The following is a 14946-nucleotide window of genomic DNA, read 5'->3' as shown; positions in this document are numbered from 1 at the left end:
CTTAAAGGTCCAATATTCTTGTATACAATGAAAAGATATTGTGCCACCCGAAAAGCTATTTATTTATGGGACAATAATTTTCAATTGAACGCGTGAAGATACAGCAAACAGTATTAACGTAACGATTAAAATTCTGCCCTGCGCACGGCCCTGGGTGTCTAGCTACGCTGTTCCAAACAAAGAAGATTCCTAAGGCTATGTGGTGTAGCATGCTAGCGATGGAAAAGAGAAAGAAACACTTTTAGGCGGACTGTTTCGCTTTAAAACATTGCCCAATGGAATATTGACATAGTGAAAGTGATATGTATGCGTTAATTACCATCGGAGCACTTCTTCCCTGATGTTTCCCTTAAAAGCTAGCATCCCGGTGCGGTGGTACAGTCAGACAGCGGATCTCGTCAAACCACTTTGGATCAGTTTGGTGCAAGTGATGGGTGTTCTTCAATGTTTACATAAGGAACTTGAATATTTTAATGGAAGATTTGTCTATAACACCACATGCTTTATGCACTTTTCCTTTCCTTCTTTTACTTGGTATGCATTTTTTGTTGAACTATTTACGACAGCTTTACAGCAAATTTACAGTTCAACAGTGTTAACATAAAGTACTTGAATATCTTTGTTTTGAAAGCTATATTTGGCATTACAGTCTGTGTGCTCGTTTACTTTACTTGGTATCGGCCTATACCATTTGGCATGATATATGTAATCTTACTTTTATATGCATATTTGTTTCATATTAACTGCCATTTGTAATATATGGATTTTAATATTTCAAAACTGAGATTAATTGGTTAGTTTATTTTAGTCGATTCCCAGCCCTAATATATATCCTTCCATCCATTATCAGCACCGCTTATCCTCTGTAGGGTCACAGGGGTGCTAGAGCCCAACCCATCTTTTGGGCAGTTGGCAGGGGACACCCTGAACTGGTTGCCAACCAGTCACAGGGCACACAGGGACAGACAACTCACTCGCTCATTAACACCTAGGGACAATTCGGACCGGCCAATTAATCTGACATGCATGTTTTTGGAATGTGGGAGGACACCGGGGTGCCCGGAGGAAACCCACGAAGGTACAGGGAGAACATGCACACTCCACACGGGGAGGCTGCAATTGTCATGATAATTCATTGCACTCACCTGCACCCGCACGTTTGGCGCCAGTTGTTGCCTGTTGCCTGATTGATTCCCTCCTATTTATACCCAGTGCACCAGTCACTCCCTGTCAGTCCTTCAGAGAACCTCTGCATAGGCAAGCACTTTGACTCTGGCTCCCGTCGGTCCCGTTTTCACCTGTATACCAATCGTCCTTTCCTGATTCCCCGTTTGGCTCCGGCTATGACCTGTTTTTGACCACCGACCACGCTCTGATCTCCCGCTCCGGCTAACGACCCGTTTTTGACCACCGACCACTTCTGCATTCCGATCACGCTCCGATCCCGTGAGCGGCCTGCTGCCCTCGACCAGCGAGCACCGGATTGCTGGCATTTGTTTTCCTCTATATCTCAATAAACTTGTGAGTAAAAGCTACGCATCTGGGTCCTCCTCCTGTTCTGGTTCTGACAACGATAGCTGTACTTGAATCCCTGAACCTCTGCACCGTGGGGCTGCGTTGTAACCACCTAGCTGCTGTACCGGCTCCCTAAATATATATTATATATTACATTATATCTCATCTCATCAGCTACACCGCTTATCCTCAGTAGGGTCGCGGGGGTGCTGGAGCCCATCCCAGCAATCATCGGGCAGTGGGCAGGGGACACCCTGAACTGGTTGCCAGCCAATCGCAGGGCATACGGGGACAGACAACTCACTTGCTCATTCACACCTAGGGACAATTTGGACAGGCCAATTCACCTGAAATGCATGTTTTTGGAATGTGGGAGGAAACCGGAGTGCCCGGAGGAAACCCACGCAAGCACGGGGAGAACATACAAACTCCGCACAGGAAGTCTGGAACTGGATTTGAACCCACGCAGGAGGTTCCCAAGACATGAACTGTGCCGCACATGCGCTAACCATTGCGCCGCCGTGCTGCCATATTACATTTTATATATATATATGAATATCCCTAGGAGGGACTACATAATACACACTGTTCCTTTAAGTATTATCCAAAGATTTTTGTATACAAATATTAAATTGTTCCCTTTTGTTAATCAATGATTGTTGCTTCAATTGTGCTGTGCCTTAATTAAGAAAAGCCACAAAAACGATGAATTTAGAGGCAAGTTTGTGGCACGTAACTCATTACAATGAGACTGATAATAAATGTGTAATATTTCCTGTCACAAAGAAGTCTGAAATAAAATGGATTTGAACATGGAAGACCAATTTAAAAAAAATCCAGTATTGTATCCCTACTTAGATATTCAAAGAGAGCTTGAAGATTGAGTTTCTTCTTACCTGGGACCTCACTACTGGAAAACTACCAAGTCACATTAAGTTATGTTTATTAATTACAAGGAGTCTCAAAGGGCTGCACAGACTACTATTACACCATTCCCTGATCTAAAACCTACATGAGGGCAAGGAAAAACTCAAAAACCTCAACATGAGGTCAATGAATAATCATGAGAAGGGACCGCACAAGAGGTAATCCCCCTTCCAGGTTGACCAGGCTGCAACGGATGTTGCAATAGCAAATACAACACAGATATTGTCAACATGAAATATAGGTCATTCATAAACTAGAGAATAGACAGTTCCACTATGCAATTGACTGATTTTCCCAAACAAAATTCTGCTGCTCTGGAAACTACTTTGTGTGCACAACAATTTACCACAGTGAATAAAAAGTGTCATAGATATATTTATATTCTACGTGCGTTTCGCCTTTTTTCCCAAAAAATAGATTGTGGACAGCGTGTCCTCAGTTGACGGTGTACGTGTTTCCAGGGTCTGCCGCGCTGTGATTTTCTATTGGTGGGCTCCGTGCTCACATCGGCACGTGATTGGCTTTGCCGTGGGCGTGTTCGAGCGGCGCGCTATAGTATCCTCGATTCCTATTTGTAGATGGAAAGCTTCTCTCTCAATCGAGCGAGAACACCTACTTTCCTCGCTTGCTATTGGTTGAAATGGTTGTCATCGCGCAATAATGCGGAAGTGGTGTGGTCTACTACTGAGTCACCGTCGTGTCAGCTGATTCCTTCAGAGTGAGTAACTTGATTTAACTTTTTAAAATACGTTACTCGATAGTGCATTTCCATTCGTGACGTGGGCTTTTAGTACATGTGTTTGGAGGCTTGAAATATGGGTTGCTTTGAAATGCGCGTCTGCCGGCCGATCCAAGTATGCAGCCGCGCTTAACTAGTACGCGGGGCCGGTAACTAGCTTGAGATGCTAGCTTTTTGCAAACACACCCCGCTTCAGTCATTTGCATGAACTTTGATTTCCTCTCGCTTTTTTTTCTAACTTCATCTGATTTATGAAACATGCTTTCGCTTTCTCTTGCCCTGGTCTAAACTTCACACCGGTTTTTACACATTCACACCTGTTGTTTCTGGTAAGATGCACCTGAATTACGTGCTGTCAATGGACTTGACTCAATATACCTGGAGTTATGATCAAATCTGATGCATTTGACAGAATTAGAATGGCCCTTTATTATCAACATTGTATTTCTACAACTAGATTAGTTGCACTCCAGTTAGCAATTGCATATGCAATATAAAGACTCATAAATAGGAAAAAAATATGTGTGCACCTCCAGCTTAAAGTATTAACATCTGAAATGACAACTTCACCACTGGGATATTGCACTTGAACTGGCATATTGCACTTAAAACTGTAATAGTTAACATGAAAAGCGAAAAATGTTAGCTATGGAAATGAAGCCAAGTGTAAATAAATTGTATAATGTAAAACCCTTAAACAAAACAAAAAAAATGAACGAAAAGACCTTTCATGCATAACTGTTCCAGAATTCGTGCGCGGCACAGTTCTGAGGTCATGAGATCGAACCTCCTGTGTGGAGTTTGCACGTTCTCCCCGTGCTTGCGTGGGTTTTCACGGGCTCTCCGGTTTCTTCCCACATTCCAAAAACATGCATGTCAGGTTAATTGGCTTGTCCAAATTGTCCCTATTGGAAAGCTAAACTCACCTTGCGATATGACCATTTCAAAATATACTCATTAAAGAAACATCAAGGTCAGTCTGTAACAAGTTACCCGAAAACTACAAAGCCTGCGTAACTCACCAATTACGTCTCCTGGCCGTCATCAATTAGTGAAATGTCCGTAAAAATGGCTTTGTTAAATCCAACTGTGGAAAGTTTTTACTCCAAAACACATGAAAATCCTGACAGATTAAAAACAAAATCCACCTAAAAGCATTTCACCTTTGTTTGATGTTTTTTTGTAGTAATCCGTTTGTTTCGCTCCATAACTCCCATTTAGAAATAATCAGACAGATGATTTTCAAAATGGCCCTTGGCCTTTGACCTTTCGATTGACATTGCTCTCGACCTATTTATTTATTTATTTATTTATTTTTTAAATTACACAGTCCATAAACCCGTATTAGCTTTTACGGGCATGTTTAAATAAAAGGAGATTGCCTCCTGCTGCGCTGAATATTGTAATCCAATAGTAACCGATTTGAATAATGATTCACACATTGGTTAGCCCATGAAATTCCCAACATAATTTTATGCTGTTTTCCACGGGTGTATTCAATTCAGAGCCGAAAATGGGGATTTGGGGAAAAATCATAGAAGCGCTTATTTAACTACAGAAGACAACTGTTGGGACTCTGCATCATAATAATAATAATAATATAATAATTATGCTGGGTACCAAGAAGATGTAAACTGTGTATAATATCAAACGAGTTTAAAACCTAATGATATAGTTAAACTTAAACCTATATTATTAATACATAAAGCAAGGAAGCAAGCATCAACTCCCAACAAATACACTAAGCATTTTATTCTGCAGAGCAGACACCATTTAAGGAGACTCCATAATTTCAACCTCCATTATGCTCACACAACATTGAAAAGTCATTTTGCCACTGAAAATTAATTCATGGAATGATTTAGCTGATTACTGGAAAAAAAGCCCCAATTTGTGTCAATAAAAAACATGTATATAATGAGTATATTTAGTAAATATGCGAAAGAAAATAAATCAATCAAGAGTTTCTTTAAGAATTAAATGTTACAGGAGCAGCTAGCAGTTATCATTGCAAGCCAGAAATGTATTTTCTTTTTGTGTAGGGTTTTGATTTCTTGATTTGATTTTGTATATGTTTCTCCTGCAGGAAAATATAATAGAGGTAGGCACTTAAAATCTTCTTTAGCCTACTGGAAGTTGAGGCTTAATTTGTATGTGAAATATTCACCGGTGCTTTTTTTTATCCTGATGCTGATATTATTGGCTCAAAAATTCACTCTTAATTCAATACAATAATCCTTCGTTTTTTGTGAGGGTTCCTTTTCAAAAACGTCCCGTGATAGTTCAAACCTGCAAAGTAGGAAGCTTTTTATTCCTCAAGCACAAACTTAATTTACAAGCTTAAGTGTTTGTTTGACAAAAAAGTACTCTACTTTATAAATAACGTTTGTACTGTACTTATTATTATTATTAAAATCATATTTTTGTTTTATTGGACCGCTTTATGGTTTAAGGACCCCTCCCTCTTTACTTAACATGATTCTTTGCCGCCATTATGGAAAACTGCATTTACCTTCTGTTTCTGTCGTACAAAAAACCCCATATTTTTCCCTTATCAAACCTTTTTGAAAAAGCGCCAGGGAGCAACAAAGAGCCGAATGTTGCACCAGAGCAAGTGTAGCGGGTTGAGAGGTCCATTTTTCTTGGCGATAGAATACTTCTTCCTCTGTTTATCCAATAAGAGTACAGTGCTCAATGAAAACCCGCAAAGTGGTGAAACCATGATATAGCAAGGGATTACAGTATATTCTTGTACTGTACAGCTGTTTGTGTGCAGATATTGTTTCTTTTTCTGCTTGAAGCCTTTTGTCCAAATAAAAGGCCACTAACTTCATGAACCATCTACGATGCAGTTAATCGCTGATAGATTGAGTTGTATGTTGGGTGCCTAGTAGTTGTTGGTCTTGCAAGAGTGGGTGGGAGGCCAGAGTTGGTACTTTTCAAGGGGTGAGAGAGAGAGAGAGAGAGAGAGAGAGAGAGAGAGAGGAAGGGAGGTGTGTCATGTAATGGATAACTCCCTGCATGTGTGTGCGTGCATTGGGAAGACTGCAAAATCGTTTTCTATGCGCAGCATAGTACTTTTAGTTCCAACAATTACATTTTTGAAGCTTTTGGCAAACTCGCCAGGAACTCAAAAGGACTTGTTGTGAGGGGTAAGACGTTCTCACTAACTTTTGGCATGTCAGCCGGCGAAGCAGTTTATTTTTTCCACTCCGCAGAGCCGTGTGTAGAGGGGGGTGTGTCTTTTGGGGTGCAGCGAGAACACAGCTCCACTCTCTGAAAAAAATTTGATCCTTAAAGCTGTCCCTGCACCCGGCATGTTTCTTTCACATGACAATAATGTCAACACTAAATTTGTTGTCTTGCTTGCGTACGCATGCTACAAGTCATTTTCTGGTCAACTGAGCTATTCTGTTGCTTTGCTGCCCAAGGTTATACTTTATGCTTGTAGACCTTGTTAGTTTTTTTCTTAATATTTCTTTTAAGTACACTGGTACTTTTTTATACAAGAACTTCTAAACACAAGAATTTTGAGTTATATTTGCAACAAAAATCTTGCTCGCTATATGTAGGAAAATCCAGGTCACTAGCAGTCCCAAAGGGACTAGAAACTGCTTTTGAAGGCTCTCCACCAGCATCAGCTGGTTCCAGTTTGTGCATGCAAACTGCTACAGGTAAAAACGAATAGGATATGTGTTTTATAGCTATTTAGGGTTCACATGGAGGATGGGAACGGGCCAATTAGTTTTTGATTATTTCATATCAGTAAAATTCGCCCGTTACACAAGCGAATTCAAGCTACGAACACAATTCTGGAAAAAATTAAGATCATTTAAAGCGTGAATGCATTAAACCAAGCCAAGTTAAGATGTAATTCCTCCTGTTTTGTAGGAAGAGTCGAAGTAAAACAATTTTTCACTTAAGCCCTGATGCTAGTGTTGCAATCTGAGCAGAGCTGCAATATGTTTCTGGGTTAGGTTAAGCCCTGCCTCCACTACATGCTGTTATTTGTAATGCAGACGGAAAGGCCACCAAATATGGTCTAGAAAAGTAAGCAACCAGTAGGTGTCGGTTGTCATGGTAACTGAACTCAGCCATGCCCCTGGAAGTTGAGGCTTAATTTGTATGTAAAATATTCAATGGTACATTTTTTTTCTATCCTTATGCTGATATTATTGGCTCAAAAATTCAATCTTAAATTTTAAATAACGGAACAGCAAATTTCATCCATGCATTCTCTTTCGCTTATCTGGGGTCAGGTTGCTGGGGCAGCAGCCTCATCAGCAAAGCCCAGACCTCCTTATCCCCTGGCCCTTTGTCCAGCTCTTCTGACAGCATCCAGAGGCATTCCCCAGCCAATGTAGAGTTGTAGTCTCCAGCATGTCATGGGTCGTCCCCCTGTGGGACTTGTCTGGAACACCTGAGGGTGGTGTCCAGGAGATATCCTCCTGTTAAAACTCATTTTAGCTGCTTGTTTTGTGATCTTTTTCTTTGTCATGACCGACATTTCGTGAGCATAGGTATAGATGGAGTAATACATTGTCTGCATTATGACAGATGCAGGTCTGATCTGCCAGTTAAACTCTTGCTTCATCCCTCACTCATGAAGACGATCCTGCGATACTTGAACTCCTCCAACACATGTCACTGTTGCGGAGTATCATTTTGTCTGATTTAGAGGGGCTGATTTTCATCCGAGCCAGTTCACACTCTGTTGTGAACCTCAACAGTGAGACTCAAAAGATCACAGCTTGAGCAGGCCAACAGCACCACATCATCTGCAATGCTGAGGGACCCGAAACCGGAAGCCTACTACACCACTACTGCCCCTCAAACTTGTGTCCACTAAGGTTATAAAAAAATCTGTGACAAAGGGCAGCCCTGGCTGATTCCTGCACTCATTGGAAATGAATGAGTCACTACCGAGTACTACTCCAGCACCGGTCTTGCAGGAAGCTAACAGCACAGATCGGACTGTTACCTTATACTCCTGAAACAACCCCACCTGCATGGCTCCCTGAAGGACATTGTGGAATGCCTCCACAAAACACATAGACAATTCTATTTTGAACATTTGTGACATTTCCCCATTTCTTTCTCAAAAATCATTTTTTACAGAAAATAATATTGAATTCATTTAACAAAACGCCATACATGCTTTCATCTCTTATCACACGGCCACAATGGCAACTGCTGATATCGACTGTTGCGAGCTATTAAGGTTCAAAATATCAATCAATCAAAATGTATTTCTATAGCACTATGAGGAAACAAATTGCAACTCAAAATGCTGTATTATAAACATTCAGTGAACAGTAGGATAATAAAATACCCTCATTTCTCCCCACCCACGAACCCGAAACGCTACAATACACAGACACACACAATAGATGAAACATAAAATAAAAATCAATAATAGAAAATGAATGAATAAATAAATACAACTATAACAAGGTACAGACTACCTAATGTGAGGAAACGGAGCTTCATGCTTTATCGGCCTTGGCATATAGAAAGCTTCTGATGGGAGACGTATAAACGATCTTTCCTCCATAAGAGATATTATTCTGGCCCAATATTAGCTAGATACAGTTACTTGGTATTTGTAATTGCCAAACTCTATTTTTTAACTGCTGTGGCACGTCCCAGTTGTCCATGGAATGCCTTATCCGTTTTAGAGTGAGAGGGTATCGCCAAAAGTTAAAAAAACGCAGCTTAACATTTTCTAAATTTAACTGTGGCTGGTGAGGTGTGCTGCAGCCTCAGGTGACATCTTTTTAGCAAAAATACATGGTGTTTGTTAGAGCTCGAAGTTTTGTATTTTTTCATTCACGTTCGCTTTGATATTCTATATGACCATAACGTGTCAATGAATAGTATGACCTTGCCTAGATAGGATACTTTAATTAATTGCCCAGGCATTAAAGGTCAGTGTTGCAGTTCTAAATTCTCACAGTGCTATTATTAAAATGATTCGCAGAATTGTGTCGTCATGCTTTTGCAGGCGACCACATCAGTGCACCAATTTCGGTTTTGGGCGTAGAGTTGATATTGGTAATTTATTCCCTTGGCTTCAGCCTTTAACATGCATTAACCTGTGACTCCTCTTGGCTGTACTGAATGTTCTGTCTTCACTTGAACATGCCCAAAGCTCTAATCACTGCTCATATTTTCCTGCAGATACTTCACCCACCATGTCTCGAGATTTCTTTTTTTTTAAATTCATCGGCACGCTGTACTTTAGACCAAGGAAGTGCTGCTTTTTAGCCAAGCCGCCCACGCGCAAACTTCAGTCCTGACACACCCACTGTATCTCAAAGTTTCTTTTTTTTTTTTTATTCTTACGTTTGCAGAAGCCGTCGACAGCCGGGCCAAGCCCAGTAGATGGGAGGAAAGGAGCGGGCAGGCCGAGGAGCACGCACACCTACCTTCTTCAGTATGGTAAGCCAATCAGGAAAAGTGGCTGTGGCTGTTTTGTACTGAATACTTTTGCTTGATGTTTATTTTCCCCACACTAAAAAATTTTCCGAGACGCGCAGCCTTCAAACAGGAAGTGGCATTTCACTCTCGATTGCGCAAACAAAATGCACCATGTTGGAACTTGCTCAGCAACAAGTTGTACTTTTCTAGGTGTCGTGCAGACAGATGAGAATATATATTGGCATGAAAGCCTGTGCATCAATATTAAATCTTGGCTATTAACACATTGTAGTCTGCTTACTTGGTAGCTGAGATGCCACTTACTCCAAACAAGAAAATACCTAATATATTTTTACACATTGTTTTTATTTCCAAAATGAATACATGAATGCCAGTACTGTACCTGGAATTCATTTTCACATTAATGGAAAAACTAAATGGATATTACCCGAATGTTTTAAACGAGTACTTATTAATCAGGACGTAATGAAGGCAATACCCTGATATCACAGTATTAAAATCGCACAGTATCTCCATTATCAGCACACAATCGTAAAAGTGGCGTGTTTGATACAGAGTCGAGTGCCATCTTTCAATTTTGCAGTTGTTTTTTAGAACTGCCATTGATAAGAACATAGTGAACATACATGATATCAGATATGGCACTCCGTTGCACAATTTTTCGAATATCGCTTACAACTCAAGCCAGTCTACAAGCACTACCTTGCAAATATTGCCTTCATACCTGTCAACCTTGCTCCCCTTATTAATAATTGTATTTCCCCTAATTGATTGACAATGAACCCTACAACACAGCACCTATTTACTTGTAGAAAAACGGACTATGTAGAATAAAAACAAAGCAAATATGTGTAAACAAGTTCATTTACTGTTTGAAAAACACAATTATGTTTGCATCTTTTTTTTTTCCCCATTTGCGATAGATTTTGTGTTTATTATCTCTAGCAGTCCACAAGCAGCAACCTTCACATCCTTTTGACACGGAACTCAGACAGCATATTCATCTTGGAGAGAGTCCTATTCTTTTTTCTCTCAACCTGATCTTTGAGTTCTTCTTACTAGTCTGTCCTTCCATTCTTACTTTCACGATTTTAACTTACAAACGCCCAACTTCGAAAAGTACAGAAACTGATGTTATTTGATGTGCGTTCGCATATCAAGCTTTGTTGATAAGTCTGTACAATGAGCAAAGATGTCATGCTTGATTGAGGACAACGTTTGCCTGTGTTCACGGTTGACTGCTCCTTTAACGGCCTTAGTCGTTGGGGCACCACTGAGGACGCAGGTCTGGACAGTTTTCTTCACTGCTGATGGTTCCTGGCCTGTTTTGGGTCATGGCAAAGTTGGCACCAGTACATTCCTTGATGTTGTCTGCCCAGTTCTTTTTCTGTGTTCCTTTCCTCCTTCTCCCTTGAACTGTGCCCTAGAAAATGATCTTGGGCAGTCCTGATGATCTTGTGACCTCACCATACCACTGCAGTTTTTGTCTGCGCACAATGACAACAGTTCCCTCCAATTTGTCCTCTGATGGTGTTACACACCGTTTCGTTTGTCACATGGGCTAAGTAGCTGATGCTTAAAAGTTTCCTGTAGCCTCACATCTCAATGGCCTGGATTTTCTTTTCCAGTTTTGCTGTCAAAGCTCATGTATCATCAGAGTAGAGACGGATGTAAGTAACCTACGCTTGCACGAGTCTGATCTTTGATTTCACTGCGATGTTCTGATCCCTCCAAATGGGTTTAAGTCAGGCAAGTGGGGCTGTGGTTTGAGCTATCCTGGCCATAATTTCTGGTTATGACCCCTCTTCGCATAACTCCAAGATGATAAATTCGGCAAAAGGTTGAAGCTATTGGTGGTACTTGTGTACTGTGACATATTAACAATCTACAATAACGTTGTAGTCTGTTATCAGTGATTGTGACGATCCGAATAGGAGCTGAAATGGGGAAGACGAGATGGGTCCAACAAAAAGTTTTTAAAATGTATTTCATGTAAAAGAATTGTTGTACGGCATACACAATTTGTAATGATTAAAAAACGTGTAAAGTACAGGGAGAACATACAGTATAATTTGACAGCCATGTGCTTTTCCTATTTCTAGTTTAATTGTTTTGTCCACATCTGCCTCAGGCCCACATTAAATGTATTGATTTTAAATTATGCTACATTTGTCAATGTCTTATCCCAAAATGGATGCATTTCTATGTTTTTCAATAACAGAAACATCATGTCTTTATAGCTTTTGAACAAGATTTTCAGAGATGATCTTTTATGTTTACCTCTAAATCAGCAGTAAGAGAAGAACTTAACAAAGATTCACTGTTGAAAAACTGAAATGAAACAACAGGAGTGACGATGAAATAGTTCATTATTTTTAATTTTTTTTTTAAACGTGTTACTATTTTACTTTTGTGTTGTGCTTTGTTCAGCGAGTCTGGACAATAGTTCAAGCGAGAGCTAATAGCAACCAGGAGGCCACAAAATATTGCTCAATTTGTGTGCACATCTCATTCAGCAAAGTAGGAAGTGTAGAAGGAGGATGTGTGCCTCAAAGTTCCGGTCAACTGGGTGGATTGAATGCAAACGTGGCGGGCTGCCCAGCACTCTGCGTTTTGGAGCACACAATCAAGCAGTTGGTTTAATTGACAGAGCGGCTGATGAGCAAAAATTGTGCCTGCCCAGGCATGTAAATGAGAGCACAGGCTTGATTTTTATCCAGGGATTAAGTCTGTCCGTCCTGTATGGCATAACCAAAAGGTTAAGCATTTAAAAACAAAATAAAAGTGAAACATTTGTTTAAACCAGTTCTGTACCACGGAGCAGTTTAATGTTTAACTATTCTCCACGCAGCCCAGCTCAATAATAACAGTAATAAGAAAAATATGCCCAAGTCCATTGTGTAAGCGCTAGACAACAACAGATGACATAGGAAAAGCCATTCGATTTTATGTCATCATCACACTATTTTTAGTCACGTTGTACAAAGTCGTTCTGGCTGAACTTTTCCCTATAATGCTCCATTACAATGTTATAAAAAGTGGCACTGTAAGTAAAAATAGTGTGATGATGATAAGATAAAATCAAATGCCCCAAGTCCTACGGTTGCTTTAACTCCTTAAAGCATTTTCAGAGTTTAAACCATATCCTTTATGACACCTTGAATTTCAATGTCGTCTTTTCAATGGGTGAATTTCAGGTGAAGCACTTGTAAATGATTGAAACTGTCGCCATGTTTGACTACAAGTCTGCCTAAAAATGATGCCAACACTGCGTTCTGGTGGCTACACTCTGGCATTGCATTTTTTCCCCTCGTGATTAACAGCCGCTGGCATTAGCCTGTTAGACTTTGTCGGTATAATGTTCAGCCAAACGTTAAGGTTTTTTTTTTTCAGGGTGAAAAAAATGCTTGTATGCTAAAATGAATGTGATGCAAGCAGGCAAGAAAGAAAGCAATTAATTTTTTTCTTTGTGTGACCCTGGACCAAATACAGACCGGTACCGGGCACTGGGTGTGACCCAATGGTTTCTGACCACTGTGGTAAACCATTAACTATATAAAGTTTTAAAAAGGGATGAACAGCAATCACATTTGACTCATTTTTCATGAAGAGTTGTACCATGAAATGGATAAAGATGAGTGCAAAATGTCTCTATGGGATTTTTAATTGCATTAAGATATTTTTGCATTTATTCTCCTTTTATATTTTAACGTTGTTTTATGTGATTATAAATATATCTTTGGTTTTGATTTACATCTCTTATATAAGTTTTTGTCCTGACATCCAGTTTTGTGCGTTTACAGTAACCTCAAAATAAGTAGCTGCTCTGGGTTTGGTATGTGGTGAGTAATATTTGAGGTCTGTGTTATCATGTTGATATTACAATGTGGTCAATTTTAATGAAGCGTGTAATATTATTGGTTTTGATCACTTCTTATCAGCTGTCTTGAGTCATGTTTTTTTTCGGATGGAATTTGGGTCATTTTGCTCCTGAAGTAATCAGATCTTTTTCATCCAGTCTTGTGAAGGGGTGATTTAATTCCTTTCCAGCTTTCGGTGTTCTCACAAACTCAATAGGGGAAGTATTGAGTTCATTGTTTTCCACCCATGCTGCTGTATTGTAAGCTAGATAATGCCGGGGATGGAAGCTTGGACAATGGTGTTATTTTATCCTTCCTCAGGAGTTCGAGTGCATGGTAATGCTACCCCTGAGCCCTTGGCAGGGCATGCTAGTGAGGGCAGAAGTTAGTTTGGCTGGGCTTAAGGAGTTCCCTTGCATTAAATATTTATTTTTGTCGACCCAGCGTTCAATCTTGTTTTTAGAAATCTGATCTTGAAAAGGAGCAGTTTGTTGTTTTTGTGACATCTAATCATAGGTGCAATTCTTATCAGAGTTGTTTGTGAAGGAAATATTTTACCACTATTTATACTCTAATAATATTATGAATAATACACTATATTTTGTTTGGAGTCAAAGTATGTTTGTGTCTGCCCACCTAAGAAAAGGGAGTACGAGTTAAGATATGACCATAACCTTTTACAGTTTTGTTGGTTACCCTAAATGTGAAAAATGCACACACACAAAAACAGCAGGTTGCTTTTCTACGTTCAGTTTTCTTACTCCTCTTGGATTCTTAGCATCTATAGCAGGGGTGGCGAACACGTGGCTCTAGAGCCGCATGTGGCTCTAGAGCCGCATGTGGCTCTTGGCCAATAAGAATGCGGCTCTTTGCCTCATCATATTTTCTATATACTGTGGCTCTTTGCCTTGTTTCATGTTAAGTTTTTTTTGTGTGTATTGAGGATGGACACTTTCCTTGAAATCAACACAAGAACAGTACATGTATTGTAAGGAGAAGAGTGTGTTATGGCAAATAATATGTTTTTAATTGTGTGTGTTTGTGTGTATCTGTCATGACAGGTCAATGCGTGGTGTGGCTCTTTGACTCTCACAGTTAAAAAATTCGGCTCTTTGTGTCAAACTTGTTCGCCACCCCTGATCTTTAGGTTAATCTTTTCCAAACGATTTTATATATACAATATATATGGCAATTACATATTTTACCACCCCCATTTCAGGATTTTATTCCCCATCTGGACTCTGTCTTATTTGGGTTTTCCATTTTTATGTGCCAATGACCCCGCCATAAAGGGTAATACGACACAAAAATGTCATCTCAACACAGGTGATGCTCTAATGGCACACATCCATTCTAGTTATTGTGATTATTTTAGCGTACAAACATGTTTAATAGGTTTTATATTGTCGGACAATGAACTGGTTACAGACCAATCTGTTGCATAACGCAAGGTCATACAATTGA

General features: G+C 39.9%; 1 protein-coding gene across 2 annotated transcripts in view; it reads left to right on the top strand.

Annotated features, from left to right (window-relative positions):
• Positions 1 to 3075: 3075 nt before the first annotated feature.
• The window catches only part of mtmr4 (myotubularin related protein 4), a 48122-nt gene continuing 36251 nt past the window's right edge, over positions 3076 to 14946 (top strand). The window contains exons 1-2 of one of the 2 annotated variants that reach the window (XM_088320921.1): positions 3076 to 3160; positions 9535 to 9622. In XM_088320921.1, coding sequence (XP_088177047.1) covers positions 9566 to 9622 — 57 coding nt within the window. In that variant the 5' untranslated portion in view covers positions 3076 to 3160; positions 9535 to 9565. Of the gene's footprint in view, positions 3161 to 6210; positions 6334 to 9534; positions 9623 to 14946 lie in introns of those variants that run through there. The other variant, XM_088320922.1, reaches the window with a different exon arrangement.

Source organism: Urocampus carinirostris, chromosome 17 (genome assembly GCF_059441175.1).
Source record: "Urocampus carinirostris isolate Australia breed hairy pipefish chromosome 17, RoL_Ucar_1.0, whole genome shotgun sequence".
In the NCBI taxonomy this organism is placed as follows: Eukaryota; Metazoa; Chordata; class Actinopteri; order Syngnathiformes; family Syngnathidae; genus Urocampus; species Urocampus carinirostris.
The sequence above is the reverse complement of the archived record's forward strand: the minus strand, read 5'-3'. Positions and strand labels throughout refer to the sequence as shown.